Source organism: Nematolebias whitei, chromosome 10, assembly GCF_014905685.2.
Source record: "Nematolebias whitei isolate Nwh7 chromosome 10, NemWhi1, whole genome shotgun sequence".
NCBI lineage: Eukaryota > Metazoa > Chordata > Actinopteri > Cyprinodontiformes > Rivulidae > Nematolebias > Nematolebias whitei.
In genome coordinates this window covers 7,122,036-7,148,552 of record NC_056507.1, presented here as the reverse complement: position 1 = coordinate 7,148,552, position 26,517 = coordinate 7,122,036, and the positions used below count along the sequence as shown (strand labels likewise).

General features: G+C 41.2%; 1 protein-coding gene across 1 annotated transcript in view; it reads right to left on the bottom strand.

Moving 5' to 3' along the window:
• cep290 (centrosomal protein 290) overlaps positions 1–26,517 on the bottom strand; it is a gene marked incomplete in the record, with an annotated part of 80,139 nt that overhangs the window by 5,630 nt on the left and 47,992 nt on the right. The window contains 12 exon segments of the mRNA XM_037683096.1: positions 264–405; positions 2,047–2,216; positions 2,332–2,454; positions 2,542–2,706; positions 4,541–4,618; positions 7,058–7,192; positions 7,453–8,031; positions 10,896–11,022; positions 17,071–17,226; positions 17,415–17,557; positions 21,084–21,206; positions 23,618–23,839. Coding sequence (XP_037539024.1) covers positions 264–405; positions 2,047–2,216; positions 2,332–2,454; positions 2,542–2,706; positions 4,541–4,618; positions 7,058–7,192; positions 7,453–8,031; positions 10,896–11,022; positions 17,071–17,226; positions 17,415–17,557; positions 21,084–21,206; positions 23,618–23,839 — 2,163 coding nt within the window.

Sequence of the window (26,517 nt, the reverse complement as noted above, 5' to 3'; positions counted from 1 at the left end):
TGTCACAAGTAAATACCTGAAGAATTAATAAATACCAGTAATTGAAAATAAAACAAATGCCAATTTAGCCATTTCAGTCTAATGTTTTAAAAGTTCTGCAAATCCTTCAGTGCCATTTATGTGACCTCATTGTGAAGTCAAATCAAATGAACCTGGAAGTGTTTCAGTTTGTCATTAGGCTCTGCTCGACGCTCTCACCAGATCAAACAAACAAACCAGTTTCTGATCTGTGTTATGACTGTAATGTGCTGCTTGACCCATACCTGATCTTGGAGTTGTTGGACTCGGGTCTGAGCTCTTGCCTCGCGCTCGATCACATCTTTTAGCTGTAGTTTGAGTTCAGAGAGGCTGGAGGTCTTATGGGAGAGCTCATTCTCCAACTCTTTTATCTTGTTCTCAAACATTCTGCACAAAGAAACCAAACATAGGCTCACACTCAGTCTGAAGGTGATGCACCTTATAACCAGGGGCCTCATGTACAAAAAGGGTGCATACACACAAAAATATGGCGTACGCCCTTTTTCACTCAAGACTAGATATATCAAGAATAAAATGATCGTGGAAATGTGCACAGCCACATGCCAACTTCATGGCTGTCGTACACACATTTCTCTGGTTATTGGTCAGTTGGCGACACAGAGGCGATGCTGGGAAACTGTTAATGATGCGAAAACTATTATTGTACACACTGAACACACATGAACAATTAATACACCCACATGAATGAAATTAGATGAGTGGATATAAAAGCATGCACAAAGTAGTGCAGAAAATACCTTTAACGGCAACGGCTTTAGCCTTATAGGATCTAGCAGATGGTGATGCACAGAGAACATGTATTTAGAGACAGAGAGGATGACGACTGGCTCATTAGTTGTTTTAGGCTTCCAAGGACAATCCTTTTGGAACTGTGCTTGGAGCTGCAGCTGGTCTTGGACCTCGACACAGCGAGGAGCCATGCACTGCCTGTGCACATACAGCTGCTGACCACACTGGGGTTCTTAGCAACGGGGCAGTCCAGAGGGAGCTGGCAGACTGATCGGGACTGTGCCAGTCGACCCCGAGCCGAGCCAGACCAGCTGTGTGGATGGAACGATCCGTATGTCAACCAGGTATTTCAAATTCCCTACAATGCAGTGGAACAGGCCAACACTAAAACGCCATCACAGGATGAATATGTTTAGGTTAACAGGAAGTATTTTCATTCAGTCAATGTGCAAATTCATATGTGATGCACTAAGTCAACCAACATTGTGGCGAGGTGTTCTGGTTCAACACACGATTCATTCTAATGAACAGCATGGTTGGGAACAGTCTACAAGCTGGCACAGCGTGAAACGGGTGGCTCCTTGGTGAGTAAATTCATTGAATCGTCCTGATATGTTGGACCATATTTCTTAATTTCTGCGGGTGTGCATTGCGCTGACCCCACAGCATTTACAGCTTCACACTTTGTCCCACTCCTCTTGTGCTTGGAGCTAATACCATTGGACAGCGTGCCAAACAGAAGGTTTTTATGTGTCTCTACCTCATTTAGAAGCACCTCCAACTCGCACTCTGTGAAGTTCCTCTTTTTCCTGCGTGTAGACATGATGTTTGATTGTTCAGCAAGGAGATTCCTTAAGTGCAAGGCATATTTATATCTATTTGCGTATTTAAATGGAGGCGTGTCAAAGGAGGAGTTGGGTTTTCCCTCGTGTGCGCTCAATTCCACGTTGATAGGGTTGTACAAAGGAAGTGCGCTTGGATTCATGCGTAAAGTTCTATCTTACGCACTGTTTCATACATCTGGATTTATTTGTGTATACGCCGTTGTCTCGATTTAAGCGTATGCCATGGTTCAGTAGGAAATTTCAATTCAATTCAATTCAGTTTATTTATATAGCGCCATATCACAACAAAGTTATCTCGGGGCACTTTACAGGAACATTCACATATCGGTACATAGAAAATACATACATAGAAATCCATGCAAGCTTTTGTACATGAGGCGCTGGTCTTTGAAAAAAGGTTTTAAAGAACATTTATCTAGATGGATTCGCTGACCTGGTTAAAACAGTTGCCTTCCAGGTTTTGCTGTTTGTCCCTTCTGCGATTGGTTTGGACAGAGCTGCTTGCAGTTTTTGCTTGTTATGCTCCAGCTCTGCCTCAAGCTTCTCATTTGTCACTTCCAGATTTGTCTTTATCACTCTCAGCTGCTCAGCTGCCTCTTTTTCCTGTTAGAATGAAACAGGGACACTCAGACGAGAAACAAAAGTCAAAACGATTTAAGACAAGTTTTCACTTCTGAACAGAAGACTTCAGAACGTTAATAGAATCGAGCTAACGCACCCTTTTAATCTCCTTGCGCAGCCGTTCATTTTCGATCACTATCTTCTCCAGCCCTTTAGTTTTACTCGCAAGTTTCAAAGTCAGCTCTGCTTCGCTTTGACGTTTCATTAACTCCAAGTCAGCCTGGGGAAAAAAAAAACATTAAATTTTTTTTTTCCAGAAAGACCACAGAGATGAATGTAGAGCAGAAGACGAATCAATGCTGACAACCTTTAGTTTTTCATTGTCTTTTTCCAAAGCAGTGACTTTGTCTTGATTTGCAGCCACTTTGGATTTCTTCAGAGTCTCATTTTCTCGTTGCACCCTCTCCACCACCTTCTTCATCACCCCAATGGTTTTCTCAAGCTCAGGTGCTGTTTTACCACTGTGACCAACCTGATGAGGAACACATTAAAACTCACTGAATGAACAAAGTGATCGACACTTAAGGGAATAGCTGTTATAAATTCTAATTAATACAAACCGGATTCCAAAAAAGTTGGGACACTAAACAAATTGTGAATAAAAACTGAATGCAATGATGTGGAGATGGCAAATGTCAATATTTTATTCGTAATGTAACATAGATGACAGATCAAAAGTTTAATCTGAGTAAATGTAACATTTTAAAGGAAAAATATGTTGATTCAAAATTTCACAGCGTCAACAAATCCCAAAAAAGTTGGGACAAGTAGCAATAAGTGGCTGGAAAAAGGAAATTGAGCATATAACAAACAGCTGGAAGACCAATTCACACTAATTAGGTCAATTGACAACATGATTGGGTATAAAAAGAGCTTCTCAGAGTGTCAGTGTCTCTCAGAAGCCAAGATGGTAAGAGGATCACCAATTCCACCATTGTTGCGCAGAAAGATAGTGCAGCAATACCAGAATGGTGTTACCCAGCGTAAAATAGCAAAGACTTTTAAGTTATCATCATCAACCGTGCATAACATCATCAAAAGATTCAGAGAATCTGGAACAATCGCTGTGCGTAAGAGTCAAGGCCGTAAAACTCTACTGGATGCTCGTGATCTCCGAGCCCTTAAACGTCACTGCACCTCAAACAGGAATGCCACTGTCAAGGAAATAACAGAATGGGCTCAGGAATACTTCCAGAAAGCATTGTCAGTGAACACAATCCACCGTGCCAGCCGCCGTTGCCAGCTGAAACTCGACAGTGCAAAGAGGAAGCCATTTCTAAGAAAGCTCCACAAGCACAGACGTTTGCACTGGGCCAGGGGTCATTTAAAATGGAGTGTGGCAAAATGGAAGACTGTTCTGTGGTCAGATGAGTCACGATTTGAAGTTCTTTATGGAACACTGGGACGCCATGTCATCCGGACCAGAGAGGACAAGGATAGCCCAAGTTGTTATCAACGCTCCGTTCAGAAGCCTGCATCACTGATGGTATGGGGTTGCATGAGCGCTTGTGGCATGGGCAGCTTGCATGTCTGGAAAGGCACCATTAATGCAGAGAACTATGTTCAGGTTCTAGAACAACATATGCTCCCATCTAGACGTCATCTCTTTCAGGGAAGACCCTGCATTTTTCAACACGATAATGCCAGACCACATTCTGCAGCAATCACAACATCATGGCTACGTAGGAGAAGGATCCGGGTACTGAAATGGCCAGCCTGCAGTCCAGATCTTTCACCTATAGAGAACATTTGGCGCATCATAAAGAGGAAGGTGCGACAACGAAGGCCCAAGACCGTTGAACAGTTAGAGGCCTGTATTAGACATGAATGGGAGAGCATTCCTATTTCTAAACTTGAGAAACTGGTCTCCTCTGTCCCCAGACCTCTGTTGAGTGTTGTAAGAAGAAGGGGGGATGCCACACAGTGGTAAAAATGGACTTGTCCCAACTTTTTTGGGATTTGTTGACGCTATGAAATTTGGAAACAACAGATTTTTCCCTTAAAATGATACATTCTCTCAGTTTAAACTTTTGATCTGTGATTTGTGTTCTATTCTGAATAAAATATTAGATGTTGGCACCTCCACATCATTGCATTCAGTTTTTATTCACTATTTGTTTAGTGTCCCAACTCTTTTGGAATCCGGTTTGTAGTTAAATGTTATAAGTCAAAGACTAGTATCTCAAAAGTTTTTCTTGTGCACTAAAACTTGTTTCCAATGATTTCTGGGAAAACACTTATACCATACCATACCACTTTATTTATAGAGCACTTAAAATGAACAACTTTAGTCTGATGCCTCTTACGTGTGCCAGCGTTTTCTCTACTTCTGCCTTTTCCTTTTTCAGTGCAGCGCACATTTCTTTAAGATCTGCAACTTGATTCTGTGGGGGGGAAAGTTAGTATTAAACATTCAAGAGTTGATTTTAGCCCAATTATCATAATAAATGCAAGGACGTGTCAGGTTATATTAACTCTTAGAAAGTTTTTAAAAAATGTTGATGAAAACCCACAGCATTCAAAGGTTTCTTGACTATAACACCTTCAGCTGGTGCACAGAGGTACTATTCATGGCAGCCCAAGAGCAATTGGGGTCGAGGTGTACCACACCAGACAGAACCCAAGATGCAGGCTGTGCAAAGATGTCCATGAGGCTGTCCAGCAGATAATAGCAGGATATAAGATCTATGCAGGCAAAGCATGCAAGGAAGCACTGTAATTAAGTAGCTGGAATAAAATCCAGGAACCTTTGTGCAAAGTATGGACTGGAGGTCCCATAGTTAAAGTGGGAGATGCCACAAAGGGTGGGATACTGTGGGACTTCCAGATTCAGACCAACAAACAAGTGATGGCTGACCAACCAGACATTGTGGTGCAAGAGAAGAAGGCAGAGTGATTGATGTAACAATCTCAAATGACTGTAACATCAGAAAGAACGAGAAGCTCGAGAAGTACCAAGAGCTGAAAGAAGAAATACAAAAGTTGTGGAGAGGAGTAAGTAGTCCCAGTGGTCACTGGAGCACTTAATGTTGTAACCCTCAAACTGGAACAACCCACCACAGAGATCTCTGTCCAGAAGAGTGCAGTTCAAGGAACAGCTAAAGTGCTGTGCAGAACCCTCAAACTCCCAGGCCTCTGGTAGAAGACCAGAATTTGAAGTGAAGTGGAACCATCCATATGGAAAAATAGGGCCAGTGCGTTGTTTTGCATTTTCTTTCTTTTTTAACATATGAGCATTGTGTAAAGTAAATATAACATCCTGAGTTACGCTTCTTTCTTAATGGGACTTCTACTGTGTCTTAAGAGTGTTTATGGTGATACTATTTAAAAACGGGTTCTGGAACAAAGTTACAAACATCTATTGACTCACCTGTTGTAAATAGCCATTTGAATTAGCTCAGTTTGGAGTAAAGAATTTCAGCTAAACAGGATTGATGAGCTAACAGCTAGTCTGAATGCAGCCACAGCCAAACTCGAATACTGACATCTTAAAACACCTTCAATCTCCAAAACTGTACAAGGGTTCATAGTTTACAAAGTCCTGATGCATGCTCAATAATCCACATGGATAAATCCAACAAGGATGAGTCAGGCCCTCTGGATGGATTCTTCTTTGTTGAAAAGATTTGTCTTTTATCCAAAAGACTTCTTCAGTCTGAGGAGCTGCAACAAACTCACTTTTAAATAACACCTTCTCATAGTGGATCAACCAGTTTGTTGGTGACATCCAGAAATAGTTGTTCACATGATCAAGGAGGACCATCAGTCTAACAGATCGTTAGTGCCATGATGGCTGCTTGCTATTCAGAGGGCTGAGTGATACTAGCAATAACAACATTGTAAGAGGGGGGACAGTTGAACATGGAGGTCTCCACCTCTGTTTAATGATGGACAGGTTCTCTTTACAAAGATGGCGTCCTTTACTCCTCTCTCAAACCATCGTTCCTCTCTGTCCAGGATGTGAACATCTTCATCACTGACAGAGTGACCTCTGGCCTGGAGATGAGTGTAGACCACAGAGTCCTGGTCTGATGATGTTGATCTTCTGTGCTGGGCCATCCTTTTGGCCAGTGGCTGTTTAGTTTCCCCAATGTAAGACTGATCACCCTCCGGTGATCCACTGAACAGCATACACAATATTTGTTTGTGCCGGAGGACTGGATCTTTGGGAAGAACCAGTCTTTGCTGTAATGTACTTTGTATATTACTTTCATGCAAACACTATTTATATAAAATTTTACGTTGTCATAAGTTTCACATTGCCCAATTACTTTGGCAGAAATATGACAAAACATTTGCTGCAAGTGCCATCACCAGCTGATAAAGTAATTGCACTAACAAATACCCACAGGAATCTATGCAACTCTGTAATGCCAAACTGGTGGTGATAGAGAATGCCTATAAAACAGTGTTTGTATGAATTAATATAATAGTTTGTAGATAGAAGAAGTTTTAAGAAAGCAGCAATTGGTTTTAGCTGCAGTCACACTGACAGTTAGCTCCTCAGTCCTGTCAGGCTTTTTAACACTCTGTCTGAAGTGAGGTCGTACAAAGATCTACAACAGGTAGGTTATCATTTCTTGTTAACCTTTCCACAGAACAAAATGGCCAAATTATCCCCTTAATAAATCAAATATTCAGCTTCTTGTCAAATTAATACACAAACTGATGCATAAAAATTTTTTTTTTTTTACAAACTAAACAATTCAGACTTTTCTCTAGATCAACTTTTCCCCCCAATTCTTCTGTTGAGTTCACCAGGAACGGTGCTGGTGGTGACTGAGTGACCACCTCTGCTCGGTTACGGTGGATTTGGGTTGTACCTCGAGTCTTGGTAAGTCTTTGTTTGCCTGCTCCAGCTGAAAGCGCAGCTCCAGGTTCTCCGAGGCCAACCTGACGTTGTCTTTCGAAAGATCCTGATCTCTTTGTGACCAAGTGCTTGAGCCTTGACCTGAGGTCTGGATGACAGAAACATCTTAAAACAGCGCGTACAAGAAGATACAGGATATAACAAACTAGTGGGAGAAACGGCAAATAATGGAAACGAGTTCTCCTAGAGTTGGAGCTAAATTCTCTACTCAGTCACTCAAACCTCGACTCTGTGCCAGACACAGCGGGGGAGTCAAACACCAAACTTTAAGCGGTTTCACTGGGTACGGCACGCTGACACATCTATGACATCACTACTTCAGCAGGGCAGCTAACAAACCTGCAGTACCTTCACATATTTAAGAGATCTGTTTCTCCATTTGTCTGCTCTTCTGTCCTTTATTGAAGTGATACAACTCTCGGACCGATTGCTCAGTATCCTGGAATCAATTTCTGGCTCCGCTGAGCAGGAACGCTCCTGATTCTCCTCCTCTTCTTTCAACTCCACCCGTTCCTCAGCCTTTTGTGACACGTTTGACGAGCCTCCAGCATCTTGATCATCTGTATCCAAGTCACAGACACATTTATTCACTGACTGACTCGCGTCGTTGCCCGTCGCCGTCTCCGGTGCGGACCTCGTCTCCTCTGATGGATCGTCCGCTTCGAGCTCACGACCTTTTGTAGTTTGTGGTTCTTGCTGGTCTTCAAACACAATAACTTCAGGCCTAGCTGTCATCTCTTCTGTACTTTCTAAATGTTTTGCTCCTGTTTGGATCTCTTCTTGTTTAACTTGGTCAGAGATATCCTCTGCTGCTGTGAATGAGTCTGTTTTATCAGCTGCGGTGTTTCCATCATCGGTGCAAGCGTCCTCTGCTCCAACAGAGACGGTCCACGTTTCTCCATCTGCCTGGCTGTGCTTTGGCTCCCTCTGCTGAACAAACGTCCTATCAGCAACTTCAGGGCTAAGTGAGCAGCTGCAGGCCTGTCAGGTTGGTCTGCAGCATTCACCTGCCTGACGTCAACAGTGACAGAACTAATTCCACCCTAGAAGCACGGGAGAAGATTCTGTTCCCTTCAGAGGCGACGAGTCAGGTAAAACTCAATTAAGAAGGAAAACAGAAAAAGAGCACAGACATCAATACACTTGTAAACATCTCAGGACTTTCAATCATTTCAGAGGCCAAGTCGTATTTCTGCTCTAAAACGTGAGCTCCTGCCACATCTGTAAAATGTAGTGCTCATCTTTAGGCCTTTAAAGGCAGCTCTTTAACGAAGTGAAGACATCTCCTGTTACTGACTTTGATCTTTGATTCCACTTCTTAGATTTTTTAAAGGTTAAGGGGAAAAATACAAGTTTACACTTTTTCTGATTTTATGCACCAGGACAGGGCAGCATGGTGGCACAGTTAATAGAGCTGCTGCCTCTCAGCGAGAAGGTCGCCGGTTCAAATCCCGGCCGGGGACCTTTCTGGGTAGAGTTTGCATGTTCTCTCCGTGCATGTGTGGGTTCACTCCGGTTTCCTCCCACAGACCAAAAACATGCATGTTAGGCTGAATAGTGTGAGTGAGTCTAGAGCAGGGGTCTGCAACCTGCGGCTCTGGAGCCACATGCGGCTCTTTGGTCCCTCTGCAGCGGCTCTTTCGAGCTTTGACCAAAACTGAAACGAAACTGAATTTTATTGGTTGTTATAACAACTAAAAGGGCGAGTTTTAGTAGTTTTCATGTAATTTATTTTGCAAATATATGAATACTAGAAACGTTACAAGGAGTAAAACATACTTTCACTTTACGCTTTATTTCTTCAAAGTAGGATACGTAATTTTTCTAAAATAAAAATTCACATAAGAATGCAGTTTATTGTTTTAGTTTTTAGAAACTGGGCAAAAACTATATTATTTTTTCCTTCTTTACAAGAATCACGTCTTTTATTTTGTCTTAAGATTGTAAAAATATCAATAAATGTTAAAAATCACGAGATATTTTTAGTTTTATAGTCACCCCTACTGTCCAGAAAAGCGCCCTCCAACAAACTTAAAGTGGTCCGTGGGCCACCAGTTGAGAATCCCAGTTGTAGCAGGTATTGTGGCTCTGGACACGTTTAATTTAGTGAACGAAGAAGCAGAAATGGTTCTTTAGATCGTAAAGATTGTTGACCCCTGGTCTAGAGTGAATGTTTGTTTGTCTCGTTTGTCTCTATAAAGTGTCCCTATGATGGACTGGAGACCTGTCCAGGGTGTCCCCCGCCTCTCACACTGTGACCGCAGGACATGGGCACAAGTGACCCCCGCAACCCAAAAAGGAAGAAGTGGGTAAAAATAATGGATGGATGGATGCATCAGGACAAAATAAAAATGATCGTATCTTTACCAGGTCTTTAAATTATTTAAATTTAACCTCAGGTGTACAAAAAACCACAACAGATTCCCCCATGCTATTGTTTATTGCACAAAAATTAAGCCAAAATGAAAAAGGTTGTGTGAGAGATTAAGCAAGTCCACCCTTGTTTGAGGTTCAGAATCAGCCTGGTGCTGCTGATCATATGTGGTGGGCAAATGATCACCATCAGTGTGGCCACCTCTGCTGCTCCGGAGCATACAGGTGTGTGTTAACAAGAGGAGGAGAAAAGATGTCAGCAGTGGCCTTGGAGAAGCACCTGAGGCTGCCCATCCATCTGGGAAGATCTGAAGGTCAGTTACAAACAACTTATCCAGCTCCATCTCAGACTCTACAGGCCTCAGTTAACAGGTTAAAGACTAAACTTCATGACAGGACAATTAGAAAGACTTAACAAATATATGGTTAGTAAGTTAATTATATGGTAGTTTATTTGGAAGCATTGTCCGGAGAAAACGACATCTCTCTGATAGGAACAGGGACTTGTGAAAAATGTCCTTTGGGCTTAAATATGAGACAAAGTAGACATGTTTATAATGCACAGAAACATGGAGAAAATGAAAAATGTGCACACTAGCACAATCTGTCAGGCATGGCAGTGGAAGAGTAATGATTTGGACTTGTTTTGCAGTCACAGTACCTGGGTACCTTGCAGCCACGGAGTTGAACATGAAGTCCTCTGCGAACTGAAGGAGTCCCAAACTATTCTAGAGTCAAATTACGTATTTATTTATTAACCTTTATTTAACCAGGCAAACCCCACTGAGATCACAGATCTCTCTTGCAAGGGAGGCCTGGGCCTGAAGGCAGACTAACACGCATGTTTTTGGTCATAAATGTGAGGCCCTCAGTTCAACAGCTGAAGTTTGGACCAAACGGGGTCATGAAGCAACAGAACAATGATCCCAAACACAGCAGCAGAAAAATAATCTAGATCTTGCGGTCATCAAGACCTCAGTCAGTGATACAGTGATGGAACTTTAAGAGAGCTGAGCAAAAACAAATGTCTGCAAACCTCAATGAACTTAAATCATGGCGGATAGAAGAATGGCCCAAAATTCCTCCACAACCATGTGAGCAACTTATAAAGTCATGAACATCACCACTGAAAGGTAGCGGTACACAAGCTGATGAAGCACGGCACGTATTTTGTTCTCCATTTCAGTCTTGTTATTGTTTAATAATGACATGGCGCCATTTGTTGTGCATCTTTGTGCGTCTGAGGTTACATTTGAATCATTTTAGAATTGTTTGGTTAAGATTAGACAGATTTTATTATGTACATAAAACCCTGGAACTGAAAGAAGGATGACCTTCTTTTTATTTTTCCCATGACTGAATACAAGTGAGCGATTGTCATATTTAACTTAGGATCTAATAACCAACTAATCACTTACGGAGGGTCTTGAATTACATATATCTAAGGATATCTGTTTCTCCAAGGAGCGGAGTCTCTCCTCCAGGAAGTGGTTCCGCGACATCAGATTCTCCATGGCGTCATCACGAGGTAAAGCTTGCTGCTGTCTGTGTGTTTGAAAAGCAAAGAAAAGTCTGGGTATAATAATCTTGCATGTTCAAACTGTGTCAATAAAGCCAGTTTACCATCTAGTGTTTATTTTATAAAGTTGTCATAAGTGATGGGTAGAAGGAGCTAAAAGCTGTTTACCCTTAAAGAACACAGTTCACAAATGCTGGTATTCATTACAGTGTATGTAAACTAAAAAATACAAATACTAGAAGAAATACATGCTTGTATACATAAAACCCAGTTTGTTTATTTTCCTTCAAACTTGTCCTGACTTGTCTTCAGCAGCAGACACACATACACGAGTGTTAACTATCTGCTTTTATTTCACTTTACAACTTATTGTAAAATATGTGTCTTTAATCATGTTTACCTATATATATATATATACATCTTGTGAACCTCGGTTAGTACACAACTTATTTCCTATTTTCTTTTTTTTCTCTTCCTTTTCTCATAAAGTTGTATCTTTAGATCATTGTGGCTGTCACACACACGGTGTATCAGCAGTCTCTGTCTTTATCTTTTACTACAGTGTCCTATTGACTGCGCACATGAGCACTTTTCAAGACAATTCTACAAGTGGATTTAAACCTCAGGTGTGGTCTGCCGCCAGGTCAAGTTCCCAGAAACAGTTCGCCATACAGACGTGCTTTCACAGGTCCGTCATCGTCCAGTCTACAAACATGGCCGAGCCAGCGCAGTAGGCTACCAACAAGTCTCAGTTCACTGTCTTCAACACCAGCATGTACCAAGACATCCTCGTTGCTGACATATCGGTGCCATTTATTCATTATCAGGCAACGATGCCGTTGCTGGATGGTGCATAATTGTTAAGACTTCTTGCTGCTGTAGCGTCTGTGTTTCACTTCCATACAGCAACAGTGACGTCAAGCACTAATTGTAAACTTTGACCTTGGCGGACATGGTGAGGTCACGTGGGTCAAAAACTCTTTCATGTTTGTCCAAAAGCACAGGAAGTTGAATGAATATGAGAAGCAAGTTCCACTTTCATTGAACAGTCACTGGTAAAGATACAAAGATACTTAAAATGAGTTTCATTTGCTAATTTTATGTTATCAGTGAATAAGTTTTCTGTAGTGCCAATGCACAGTATTAACATGCAGGTCTATTTTCTTTGCAAGATTGTTGGACACATTTAATAACTACTGTAGGCCAACTGATGTATCCATGAAGATTGAAATGCCAGCAGACTTTTGTGTCAGTCAGGATTTGTCCATCACAAACACCATGTTCAAACATAAGGGTGTCCATAAGCGCACATGGCATCAGGACACCCTAGGGTGCAGATCGATGATTGACTTTGTAGTCGTGTCATATGATCTGTGGACGCTCGGGTGAAGAGAGGTGCTGAGCTGTCAACTGATCACCTGGTGTTGATTTAGATCAGATGGTGGGGGAAGATGTGGAACAGACGCGGTAAACCCAAAAGTGCGGTGGGAGTTTGCTGGGAATGTCAGCCATTTTGGAAGTCAGGGCGCTTGCTTTTGTTGACAGGGCGAGTGCGCTCTTGGATAATGTTAGGGGAAACACTGAAGATGATCCTAGTTTTAAACTTTAGCATGAAAAGTGGAGGGTGAGATGCTTTCCTTCAAGGACAACTCAGCCTTCGATTACCATAGAAAAACAACTCTCTATCTATGATGTTCTGAAATATTTTACAACTGATCTTTACTACTGAACAACTCAGAAAACACACAAACATATTTTAGTGTTGCGTCTAAAATAACTAATACGAATCGACTGATCAGTACAAAATATCAACGTGTGTATCAAAGGAATGCAGAAGCTGCTACACAAACTTTGTGCAACTCTTTAAAATAGATCAGGCTGGTGCTGTTAGTCATCTTAAATTTGGAGAGGTTAATGGTAATCAATAAAAACATCCATCCATCCATAAATGAACAAATGAAACTTATCGACCTCGTTTTCATTTACCGGCTTTATCGTTTCTTCATCTTTCTCTTTCTACTGACGACACTGGATGACAAAAAGCTCAACTCCGGAGCTCTTCACTGACCACCCCCTTTGTCTTTTCTCTTTAAAATCCATTATAGCAAAATTTGTTATCGTGACAGGCTTGGTGCCACCGTGCCTCCCTCCAACACAAACATAGTCAGGAATAAAAGACGCATGAACGTAGCTTCTAAGAAATCCAGGTGTGAATAATTTACCCACTAGGACTAATAAAAGTTGTTGGACTCTGAATCAGTGTCTCCGAAACTGAAGCTCCTGCCAGAAACTTCAAAGAGTGGTCAGTGGTATTTGTACATTGGCACATTTTTGTTCAATAAGTAGACAATATGAAGGAAATAGTTTAGATACTTAGAAGGGTAGTACTTGGCTTTTGTCTTTCTCAGGGATAAAAAAAAAAAGTACTGGCAGCACATGTGAGCATGATGCATTAGGTTTAGAAGTGAACTTACTCTATGATCACTGAAAAACATGGTAGCTACACTCTGCACACATAAAAGTAAACGTAACTATTTATTGTTACAAATTAAAAAAAATTTAATCTCTCTCTCTCTCACACACACATACACACACTTATCTTTCATGTGTCATATATAACCTGTGATAAAATGTTAAGAAATATAAGACACTACACTGAACCCTATCACAAAAAAATTTAACCAAACCATTTAAAACACAATTGTGAATTGGTACATAGTCCAAAATAAATGTAATCCATCAAGAATGTCTCAACTAAGGAACAAATTTACAGCCCTTCATTACTTTAAAACATAAAGAGAAATTGGGATTCTTTAAATGTGTCTTCACACGCAGCTGCAAAAATAACCTCAAAAGCTTTAATGTAAATAGGAACAAAAAGTTTTATGCATCAATCATCGTCTTATTTCAAGAAGGTGCATATTTTATTTTTTGATAATTTGGCTATTTTGTTCTGTGGAAAATCTATAAAGAAATTATCTTACATGTACTAGATAACTATTTAAACAACCTCAGTTTGGAGAAACAGAGTTTACATCTGGCGAGATTGATGAGCTACTAGCAAATACAAATACAGCTGAGATCAAAGTAGACGGTGCAGCTGTGAAACAACTCCAGTTTCCAAAGTTTCAGAGCAGTTCACGTGAAAGCTGCTTGATAAATATCAAAGTTCATGCTCAATAATCCACGTAAAAAAAAAATCCAACAAAGTCAGGTCCTCTGGAAGGTTTGCTTGATAAATGGTAACATCATGTCAATCTGTGATATATAGTCGTTTCAGCAAAATTTTAACTAAGTTTAGAAATGAACCTAGACAGGAGTTGAAGAGTTAACGCTCACTGCTGCCGCCATCTTTTTACACTGGTGTAAATATTTATAAAATATCGTTCACATAAACCACTATAAGCATTTTATAAATCTGATCTTAAGACCACTTTGTTCTTGGCCGCATTAAGGCTTAAGGCTAAAGACATAAGGCTCTGCAATATATTGACAACACAAGCTCCTGGCAGAACTTTTTCTCTTGCAGGGGTTTGTGCCAAGTATTGTTTGAATAGTCAGAACTTTGTGGGCGTGCTTAAAGCTGGTGAACTACAGAGCTCTTGTTTCACTTCACTTGCTGTGCTTAGGAGCAGCTGGCCAAGGCTGTTAGGAAATTCAGCTATCTTTACAGCAAAACATATGAACAGTCAAATAAAGCTTAAAAAACTTGTGGAAGGAGACAACATGAAGACACAGGTGGCCTCTTATCTGTGAAGGCCACAAGACACTGATGAGTCCAGCTACAGGCAAGAGGTGGAACACCTGGAGAGCTGGTGCAAAGAGAATAACCTTCACATCAATGTGAAGAAGACAAAGGAGATGATGGTGGACTTCAGAAGGAACAAAAACATCTACACCCCCTGAACATAAGAAGATCTGCGGTGGAAGTGGTCTCCAGCTACAAGTACTTGGGTGTACACATGAATGACAACCTCAGCTGGAGCAACAACACCACCAGCCTGATCAAGAAAGCTCATCAGAGACTACTTCCTCAGACGGCTGAGGCGAGCTGGTCTGGGAAGCTCAGTCCTCACCTCCTTCTACAGGTGTGCAGTGGAGAGCATCCTGTGCTCGAGCATCAATGTGTGGCATGGAGGCTGCACAGCTGCAGAAAGAAAAGCTTTGCAGAGAGTGGTGAAGGCTGCACAGAAGTCTGTCGGAATCAGCCTCCCCACCATCACAGACATCTACACCTCCAGATGCAGGAAGAGGGCCACCTGCATCATAAAGGACCCCACTCACCCAGCACACACACTTTTTGCCCCACTCCCCTCAGGAAGGAGGTTAAGGAGCATTAAGTGTAGAACCACTAGACTGAGGAACAGCTTCTACCCTGAAGCTGTTAGACTCATGAATCTCTAACTAGAATAATCACTGTGAAAAACCATATCATGTTGCTGCTGATCTGTTTCATGTTGCTGCTGATCTGTTTCAATGTTGATGTGTTCATGCGTGCACATCCGCTCACAGACTCATGTTCATGTTTGTGCTGATGTTCAATGTTTTATGTTATGAGTGCTTAGTGTATATTTAGTTGATGTTTTTCTTAGTTCATATCTTAGATGTTATTACTGTTTTTCTTATACATTTTATTGTTGGATGTAACTGGGACCTTGTGTACATAATTTCGCTCCACCACATGTACCACATGAGGTGCGAATGACAATAAAGAAACTCTGACTCTGACTCTGACTCTGACACCTTGGGACACGTTTCTGCACATTTTTGTTGGAAACTGTGGTCTCTGTGACAAATTTACAAAACAGCACTACTCCTTGGTAAAAACTCCTCCATCAATAACTGAAAATAAAGATTTCTGACAACAGTGCTGTCAATGTTATGTTCTTTCTGCTTGTGCATGACAAGTGCTGCACTAGGACAGTGGGAGGGATTACCAGGAGTATGTTTCTCTCCGCGTATAAAATATGCAAAAAGAACATCTCACAACCACGTGAATACAAACAGATGTTTAACGTCATGCAAACTATGTAGAAAGCTTTAAGCTTGAATTATTCTTTGCAAGACATTAAGAAGTCTGTTCTCACTGCTGCAGTTGAATGATGAAAATTACGTCGTTTTATTCTTGCAGGCTTTGCAAGAACTGGTTATGTGCAGAAGCGTCTGGTAGAACTATTTTCTCACAGGGGTATGTGCCAAGAATTGTGTGGTCAGAAATTTGTGAGTGTGTTAACGCAGAAAAAAATATACTGCTCTTATTTCACATTAGCTGCTCTACTGAGGAGTAACTGGCTGAGGCTGTTAGAAAAAACAGCCATCTTTACAAGTGTTCTAGCAAAACTGATAAAACATAATCAAATAAATCCTGTAACGGTAATCAAAGAACTCAAGGAAGGAAATAGCACAGATCTTGTGCATTGAGGAGACATCGCCGAGACAGACAGCTGTGGCTGCGCTGGCAGGGAGGGCGTATGCCTCAGCGGGCAGCTTAGGAACACGATGTTCGCCTGTAAGAAACAGTGGTGGTCTCTTTGTGACAAATTTGAAAATTAGTGCGTCTCCTTAGTTAAAAACAAAAACACCAGATCTTCCTCCTCCAACATTAGCAGACATTAAACGGCCACTCTGCTAACCCTATTGTCACTGTGTTATCGCTCTTTGTGTATGATGTATGCTGCAGTTCCTCTGAGTATAAAATGTCCATGAGAAAAAAAAACACGTCTCAATCATGCGAGTGAGAACAGATCTCTTACATCTTAAGAACTATCTAGCAAGTTTTAGTCTTTAGGTCATCAGTCGGACGCGAACGCTATTTCTCCATAAGCTATCTACAAGAGATATTAACTATTCATAGGTTTTCCGCAAAAGCTTTACACCTGAGGAAGGTTGAGATGAATGGGTGCGAAGACTTAAAAAAAGAAACTCAACAGGTCTTTAATCTGTCAGAGAAACTCCTACAAAACTATCACCAAAGCAAAAGTGGAAAACTTTAAGGAATGTAAGAAAGATAAATTGGTGTTTACGTTGGTCAGGACATTGTGGAGTAATGAAGACTTTTGATGGCTGACACATACCTTAAAGTTATGATTTGGGTCTCCAGCTCAGAATTTTTATTTTTCAGCTCCACTACCTCCCTCTCCATTTCAGTGGATCGCACCCCCACTACTTGGACAGCAGTCACACCCCGGGGCTTCAGTTTTTTCAGAACCGCAGCCTTTTCTTGTTCCTGTCTGCAAAAACAGGAAAATACAGAAGGAAGTGAATTTAAAACATTACACAGCTCTAGTGACTTATGTACAGCTTGCCCTGAGCTTCCTTTGATTCCAAATGAGAAGACTGAGGACGAAATAAATCAGCAACATCAATGAGAAAATCCAAGAAAGCTGTGCAAACCCACTAGAAAGATATATACACTGACCTGGCATAAAGGTCTTTAAGAGTGCCGAGCTGCTTTGACAAGGATTCATTATCTTGTTCTTTTTCCTTCAGTAAATTCTTCACTTTCTCCATCTTGGCTTGCCATTTTTTGTTTTCTTCCCATCGCACAATTTCTTCCTTATTCTTTAAGAAAAATAAGTTTTACATCAGCTGAACACATCAAATGGTAATAAATACAAACACAGTGCAAGGCTTTAGGTCTTTAGTATGTTGGGGGTATGGGCAAAGGGGAGATGGGGGTGTCTAAAGCCCACCTGGTGTTGGTTCAAGCTATGACGGAAAGTTCAGAGATTCATTGAAATAACATAAGAAGTTCTTCCTGGGAAGTCCAACATTTTACTGACCACATCAACTCTGTGCATAAATACATCAAGTTCACACGAGAAGATGTAAAAAATGGCAGGTTGGCTTTCTTGGACTGTGAGGTCTCAGTCTCTGATAGAGGACATTTGCAACCCGAGGTGTACTGCAAACCCACCCACACAGACCAGTATTTGCAGTTTGACTCCGGGCCGAGATGGTGTAGAGGCAGGGCAGCCGGCTTGGGACCCGAGAGTCCCAGGTTCGATCCCCAGTCACTGCACATCACGTGGCGTCTCTGGGCAGCACGTCTAATCCCCAAAATGTCCCCCGGGCGCTTTCAATAGCTGCCCACTGCACCACCTGGTGGTGGATGGGTTAAATGCAGAGACTAATTTCGCCATTGTATGGAAACATACAGTGCTGACATTGTGATGACATTATTATTATTATTATTATTATCACTCTTTGGAGCACAAGTTAGGAGTTATGAGGACTCTGTACCACAGAGCAGACAGCGTCCCCACTAACTCAGGAGCCAGGCAGAAGGAGAAATCCCACACAAGACAGGCTCTAGAGCAATGTGGATATCCTAACTGGGCCTTCCTGAAAGCAGAGAAGAAACCCAAACAGGACTCCAGTCAGCCAACAGGTGAAAAGGAGGAACCCAGACCCAGACCAGTGGTCATTCCATATGTTGAGGGAGTATCAGAGAAACTGAGACGTTTATTTTCTAAACATAACGTCCCAGTGGCTTTTAAACTACGGCAAAGACTGGTTCATCCCAAAGATCCAGTCCCCCGGCACAAACAGAGTAATGTTGTGTATGCTGTTCAGTGTCAGGAGGGCTGTGATCAGTCTTACATCGGGGAAACTAAACAGCCACTGGCCAAAAGGATGGACCAGCACAGAAGAGCAACAACATCAAGCCAGGATTCTGCGGTCTACACTCCTCTCCAGGCCAGCGGTCACTCTTTCAGGGATGAAGATGTTCACATTCTGGATAGAGAGGAACGATGGTTTGAGAGAGGAGTAAAGGAGGCCATCTTTGTGAAAAGAAATCGTCCATCATTAAACAGGGGTGGAGCCTCCGGGTTCAACTGTCCCCCTCTTACAATGCTGTGATTGCTAGTATCACTCAGCCCTCTGTGAGTAGTAAACAGCCATCAGTGTGCTAATGACCCATTGTTAGGCTGATGGTCCTTCTTGAGCATGTGATCAGCTGGTTTTGGTTGTCAGCAGCAAAACTGGTTGATCCACTCTGAGAAGGTGCTATTTAAGAGACTGAGCTGAATACAGCACCTCAGACTGAGGAAGTCTTTTGGATGAAAGACGAAACGTTTCTACATTTTTTTTGTTGTTTTGTTTTTTGAATGTCCAGAGGATCGAATACAACTTTTTTTGGATTTTTCTACCTGGATTATTGAGCATGCATCAGGATATTGTTTACCGATTATTTATTAAAAGCTTTGTGTGAAAAATGCTATGCTAAAGAGCTCAAACCACACCCAGCGTCCACCATTTTGAGAACCGAAGAGAGACAGCCCATGTCACGTCAAGGGGTCTCTCTCCCATTTCTCTTAGAGACACGCTGCTTGTTCCTTTACTATCCATCCTTCTGTTCAAACAGGCTTATACTGCCATCTGGTTGTCAAAAAAAGGTACTACATGCAAAACAAATTAAAAATTTCTTCTTAAATTTGACAATAATTACTAATTATTGTCAAATTTCAAACAATATCGTTTATCGCAATAATTCCTGAGACAATTAATCGTCCAGCAAAATTTGCTATTGTGACAGGCCTACTCATGACTATTGGTGAGAACCATGGCTTCAGATTTAGAGGAGATGACTCTCTCAGTGGCTTCACACTTGGTTCTGAACCACTCCGGTACATGGAAAAGATGTTTGGCTTGAAGGTGTCAAGAAAACCACATCAATTTCAAATAACAGAGATGAGACTCTGGAGTTTTCAAACAAAGCACCTTCCTCTCTAATTGCGTCCGAAGATCCTGCTCATAAACAGTACAAACTGTCAAAGTCCCAACTGACTGGGAATGAGCCTGACTTTATGCAAATGATGCAGATTTAGACCTTCCTTTAGTTATACAGAGTCCATATAGCTCTTAGTAGCAACACCAGTAGCTCATGTTCTCACAGAAACCCCCCACAGAATTCCTCAGAGAACACAGTTATAAGACTTCTCCAGATCTACAAAACACATGCAGACTGCCAAGTCAAAATCCCATGAACTCCTTGGCAACTCTATAAGGGTGCAGGTTCACAGTCCCTTGACCAGGACAAAAGACACACTGTTCTTGAATCCAATGTTTGACAATCTTTCAATAACTATTCTGTATAACAATATAAACAGTAATTTTTTGCTAATATCTTCTTGAGCTCATTAGCATCAATAATCAAACTATAAGTCAATTCCAACCTAAATTTGAACACTCTTTGAGGTAAGGGTTTGACACAAAAAAGCAGGACAATATGAATGACGGTCCATCTATGGTCATGAGCTCTGGTTAGTGACCAAAAGAATGAGATCGCAGATACAGGCAGTTGAAATGTTTCCTCTGCAGGGTAGCTGGACTCTCACTTAGAGATAGGGTGAGAAATTCAGTTATCGGGGAGAGACTTGGGAGTAGAACCGCTACTCCTCCACGTCGAGAGGAGCCAGTTGAGGTGGTTCGGGCATATAGTAAGGATGCTCCCATGGCACCTTCCTAGGGAGGTGCTTTGGGCATGTCCGACTGGGAAGAGAGCCCGGGGAAGACCCAGGACACGCTGGAGAGACTATGTCGTTCAGTTGGCCTGGGAACGCCTTGCAGTCCTCCCAGAAGAGCTGGAAGAGGTGGCTGTGGAAGGAGATGTCTGGGCCTCCCTGCTCAAGCTGCTGCCCCTCGAGACCCAACTTCAGAACAAGCAGAAGATGATGGATGGATGAATGAATGGATGGATGAATGGATGGATGGATGGATGGAAGCTTGACAGAAGTTAACCAGTAAAAGTAAGAATGGATTTCAACAGCAGGATAACTGCAGTTGGCAATGAAAAAAGGTTACAGCTACAAAATTAAGAGATGCTCAACAATTTTATCTTTTTTACAGTTATTTTGTAATAACATTGCAATATGTCAGTTTAATAATTCATTAATTATCACAGAAGTATTTATTGTGACATTACTGTCTTTGTTAGCAGTGTATATCATATCATGTATCATACCGTAACTTTGTCCATTTATGAACATTTTGTTTCACTTCACCTTGTTTCTAATTTTCCTTAAACACCAAAACAAGTTTTTATACTTTCTCATCATGTTTTTCTATTAAAAATAGCTCCTACCTTTCTGTGATCTTCTTTGACATTTTTTACTTCAGCACTTTTCTCCAAGTCAGACTCCAACTTCCTGATTTTTTTCTGCAGGTTCTCAATAGTAGTCCCTTTCCTGGTAGATTCCGCTTGATTCTAAGCAGCAAACACAAAGTGACAAAAACAAAAATTCAGCTCGTTTTTATACAGATCCAAGACAAAATGATCCTATCAGGGTCTTTTTCCGAGTTAACGCCATCATAGTTCTCAAAATAGGCAGTTTTTATATGTTTTTGATTTGAAATATTTGTGTATGTGTATTATCGATACAAATAAACACTAAACACGCACCACTCACTAACAAAAATCTGTTGAATAATTTATTTTTAAAAAGTCTTCTTCTTTTGCCTAACAGTCTAAGAATGTAACGGCTACTGAGAAGGTAAAATAAACCCCAAGTGTGAACAGCATGTGGGGTGGGGTAGAGGAGGGGGTGGTAACTGGCATAGAATGCAATACTGTAACATGAGGAATATAAATCCAGCTTTAATTTCGCTTCTTCTTAAAAACGTAGATTAAAAGATGTAAGGACGAAAGTCGACTGGAGTGGAGTCATTTTGGGGGGACAAAATCAAGATGTGGCGAGTGTTAAAGCAAAACTCACATGCAAATGAGCTGTGCAAAAATATTTCAAACTATTGATTGCCAAATTTAGTTGCAAACAAATGTGAAGAATATCCGTTGTTTTTTTTAATGCAATTTTTGTTTTACAAAATCCTTGATGAATGTGACCTACAGTAACCCTCAAACAATCATTAAACAATGTAGAAAGTGTGTTGAAGGCATAACAATTCTAATTAAAACAAATTAAATTTGTGTAACTTGACAGCTTTTCTGGCTGTTGGAAAACATCTTAAAAGTAAATGCTTTGTTAAAAAACTTTCTACATGAATACCTACTGCAAATAAATCGACTCAAAACCATTTTTTAAGAGTTAATTTGAAATCCAAGGACAGCGTGAGATATAATTCTTGAAGCATTTCTTTGCCTTGATTTTTCTTGGCTGTGGAGGAGCTTAATGGACTTTGCATGTTTCACATATCAGCGTTTCATTATATTTCAAGGTCCAAATGCCAGCTAATCATTTGTCCACATGTGATGATAATGGCTGTCATGTGGCTGATCGTGAATGTGTCCGTCTGCAGCTCGTGCCTTTAACAAAAGTAACAAGATGTCTCCCATTGCTGATGGATTCGATTAGTGAACGTTTTGTAGTTTTTGGGAGGAATGTTTTTCTGGACTGGAATTGGACATGGGATGCAAGCAAACCTTAAAATATTTGGTGCAAGATATTCAAGTGGGTAGTAGTTACACTGTCTCTAAGAGAGGTATTTTTTTATTTTTATTTTGCTTGACTGAGGCGGCGCAGAATGATTGATCCTGGTGAGATCAGGGAGAATTTTATCCACCACCAGTTGAAATGGCAGAGCTAGGGGGTGGTCAATGGTGGCCAAGACCATCAAATATTAATCTTGGTCCACCCCAATAATTTGAGAAAACTATACTTTTACGTAATATAAAAATTAGTCTCTTCATATGATTAGGGTGGTATCCAGCCCACAATGTTTATATATACATATACAGTAATCCCTTGATACTTTGTGGTTTGACTTTAGCGGACTCACTCTTTCATGTTTTCGACGTAAGATTTTACATGACTCACGATTAGCTGATTGATGGAAGGCGACCAATCAGAGCATTGTGCTGAGGGGCAGACTGGCCATCAGGAGCACTGGGACATTTCCCAGTGGCCTGGCCTGCTCAGTGATCGCTGATGGCCCCCTCCTTTCTCTTTCTGAGGCTGTCTGTCACAGCAGAGCAGAGACATACAGCTCTGCTGTGACAGACAGACTCGGAAAGAGAAAGGAGAGGGTGGGGTGGGGGGCTGTCTTTCCCTATCGCTACTGGCCATCAGGAGTACTGGGAAATGTCCCAGTGCTCTCGATAGCCAGTCCGCCCCCAGGCGCTGATTGGCTCAGTAACCGTAGCATCAGTCTGTCTGCTCTCGTTCGCTGTGCACTTTTAGAGCGTTAAGAGAGTTTACAACATTGTTAAGAACATTGCAAGAATGTGGGAAAGGTTTATAAAGCCTTAAAATATATATAGATACTAAAATAAATAGAACGTTCCTACGTCGCGGATTTTCACCTATCGCGCTGGTGTCTGGAACATGGGATGCAAGCAAACCTTAAAATATTTGGTGCAAGATATAAGTGAAAAGTGAGGGACTACTGTAGATGCAGCCACCTTGGATTTTGACATGGCAACCCAATTTTTACTAGGGAACTTTCCTAAGACTAATATGCAGCCACAAACCAAAATGGAAGTTGGTACTTCAGGTATTTTTCAAATTATTCGGCTCACAAGACGGAGGGATGAATGGAGAGAGGGTATTTCCAATCCCTCTCTTCTCTCTATGATGGGGGACAATAACAGCGGACTCAAGGCCAAAGTCTAACAAAGATGGGTGCCTCCCTTAAATTCTGCAAACACACTTAGATACAAACCTGTATGGCACTGCTGAGCCTCTTCACCTGCTGCTGAAGCTCCAGGATCTCTTGCTCTCGCTCCTCTTTTTCAAGCTGAAGTTGTTTCTGAGTTTTCAGACATCTCTGGATGTCTTGGTTTAGTCTGTTGACTTCTTCTTTTAGATTGTTCTCCTGAGTTCTAGATGTTTTGGCAGACTCTTTTGCAGCTTGAAGTTCTTTGTTAAGTTCTTGCACCTGTGCCTTTAAGAAAAGGGGTATTCTGGATAAAATTCCATGATTTCATTTCACAAACATTAATGCCAAGCTTTAATAAGTAGACTTAAATGGATTACAAAGTCACCAAGGCTGCTTCAGTGGGCGTCTTAGATGATCTAACAAGTCACAAGTGCGCAACAAAAATTACACATATAAATCAATTTATGTTACACTGAATCTATTAAAAAAACATTGGCCATATATAGACCAATAGTGACTACTGTGACATTATGCTTAAGGTCATTGTCCACTTGGAAGACCCATTTGCAGCCAAGTTTTAAACCCTCTGGTTGGGTTAAAATACGGGGTCCATTAGATCCCATATGAAATCCTGGAAGTTGAAGCCGGAAGGGGACATGCATCCCCATACGTTTGTCTCAGAACAATTTTAAATCCAGTTCTCCTCCATGTAAACAACCTAGACTACCGGTATGTCCTCAAAAACAAACAAACAAAAAACAACCTTCAGATAATTTTCTTCAGGTGTTGACTCTTGTTAGGTCTGTCACGATAACAAATTTTGCTGGGCGATGAATCGTCTCAGAAATTATTGCGATAAACGATAATATTGTTTGAAATTTGACAATAATTAGTAATTTTTGTCAAATTTAAGAAGACATTTTTAATTTGTTTTGAGTGTAGTACTTTTTTCCACCACAGGATGGCAGTATAAGACTGTTTGAATCGAAGGATGGATAGCGAGGGAGGGAGCAGAGTGTCTCTTTAAGAAAAATGTGAGGGAAGCCCCTTGATGTGAAATGGGCTGTCTTTCTTCGGTTGTCAAAATGGCGGACGCTAGGTGTGGTTTGAGCTCTTTAGCATAGCATTTGTCACACAAAGCTTTTAATTGAAAAAAAAATCAGTAAACAAGTTCTCGGCTTCTTTGCAGAGAAAAACAACTTTTTACACGAAGGCACTGGTTTCAACTGTGAATTTTGGAGCATCGGCAAGAAGGAGATTTTTTCCCTGAGGTCGGCCTGTTAGCTTAGCTCGTAGCTTAGCTGCTTTTAACGATCCAAAAACATGATTTTGGATCGTTAAAAGAGATTTTAAAGAGAAAGGGCGGGGTCAGTGAAGAGCACCGGAGTGAGCCTTTTGTCATCCAATGTCTTCAGTAGAAAGAAAGACACGAAGAAACGATAAAGCCGATAAATGAAAATGAGGTTGATAATTTTCATTTATTATGCGATTAATGCATTTAATGATTTATTGCTTATTGCGACAGGCCTAACTCTAGTAGTTCTTTCCTTGCTGCTGTATATTCAGAGGTTAATTTTAGAGAAGGCTTTGTTTCAATTAATTACTGGAAACTTAAAAAAGGTGATGGACATTGTGACAGCCTGCTAGCAAGATGGGAGGGTGTGAAGGCCTGACTTTTGTATCAAAGGAACAGCCGCACATCCCTAAAGCACAGACTCTGGCTCCAAAAACACAACATGCAGTACCTGTAAAATGGACAAATGGTTTTGATTTTGAACAGTACAAGTTATTGAAGTTGTTTCATTCATTTTTATTTATGGCTACGACTGTGACTTTTAAAACAGTAATTTGTAGCAGCAATGTCAACATCATCAGGATGATCTAGGTTGTAGTTCATCCTGATGATATGAGTGGTTCCAGAGATACGGCTTGAATTGTCTGGACCAACACATAATTTACAAAATGTTTTAAATTTTGTCACAGATACATTTCTCAAACCTTTGTTAAATAAGTGTTGCATTTTTCAAGACAAATCAAGCCACAACTCTGGAGCCGCTCATGATATCAGGATGTTTTAATCAACATGTAGCTTTAAAAGTCAGGAAACTGAAAGTGTGCTTTGTTTAGTTTGACCAAATACAACTTATCCTTCATTTGATGTGATGGGTTACACATTAATGAAGTTTTTTCAGAACGTGCCCGATACAGTAGGGAGATTCCTTTTGTCTTGATGATGTACATTCTGCACCGACTGACAACAAACAGCTAAATCTATAGAGAAGTTTTTTCTATAGAAAAGAAAGTACTGGGGTTGCAATATCATATGTTGGGCTGCAGGAAAGGCTGCTGCGCTTCACAAAAAAGATGGCAACCGAGGAAAGAACATTAGGGAAATATTGAAGCTACATCTCAAGATATCAACCAGAGGGTTTAAAACTTGGATGCAGACGGGTCTTCCAAATGGACAAACTGTCACAGTAGTCACCAAGCGGCTTTGGGAGAACAAAGTCAATGTTTAAGAGTGGCCATCACAAAGCCCTGATCTAGCTTCTTCTTTTCCGTCTTCAGGGATTTGCCACAGTGAGTTATCCTCCTCTTCCTCACTCTGTCCTCTGCGTCCTCTGTCCTCACTCCAACTACCTCCATGTCCTCTCTAACTGCATCCATATATCTCCTCTTTGTCTTTTTCATGGCAGCTGCATCTCTAACATCCTTCTACCAATATACCCACTGTCCCTCCTCTGGACACGTCCAAACCACTGTCTGTCCTCTGGACATGTCCAAACCACTGTCTGTCCTCTGGACATGTCCAAACCACTGTCCCTCCTCTGGACATGTCCAAACCACTGTCCCTCCTCTGGACACGTCCAATCCAATGTCCCCCCTCTGAACACGTCCAAACCACGGTCCCCCCTCTGGACACGTCCAAACCACAGTCCCTCCTCTGGACACGTCCAAACCAC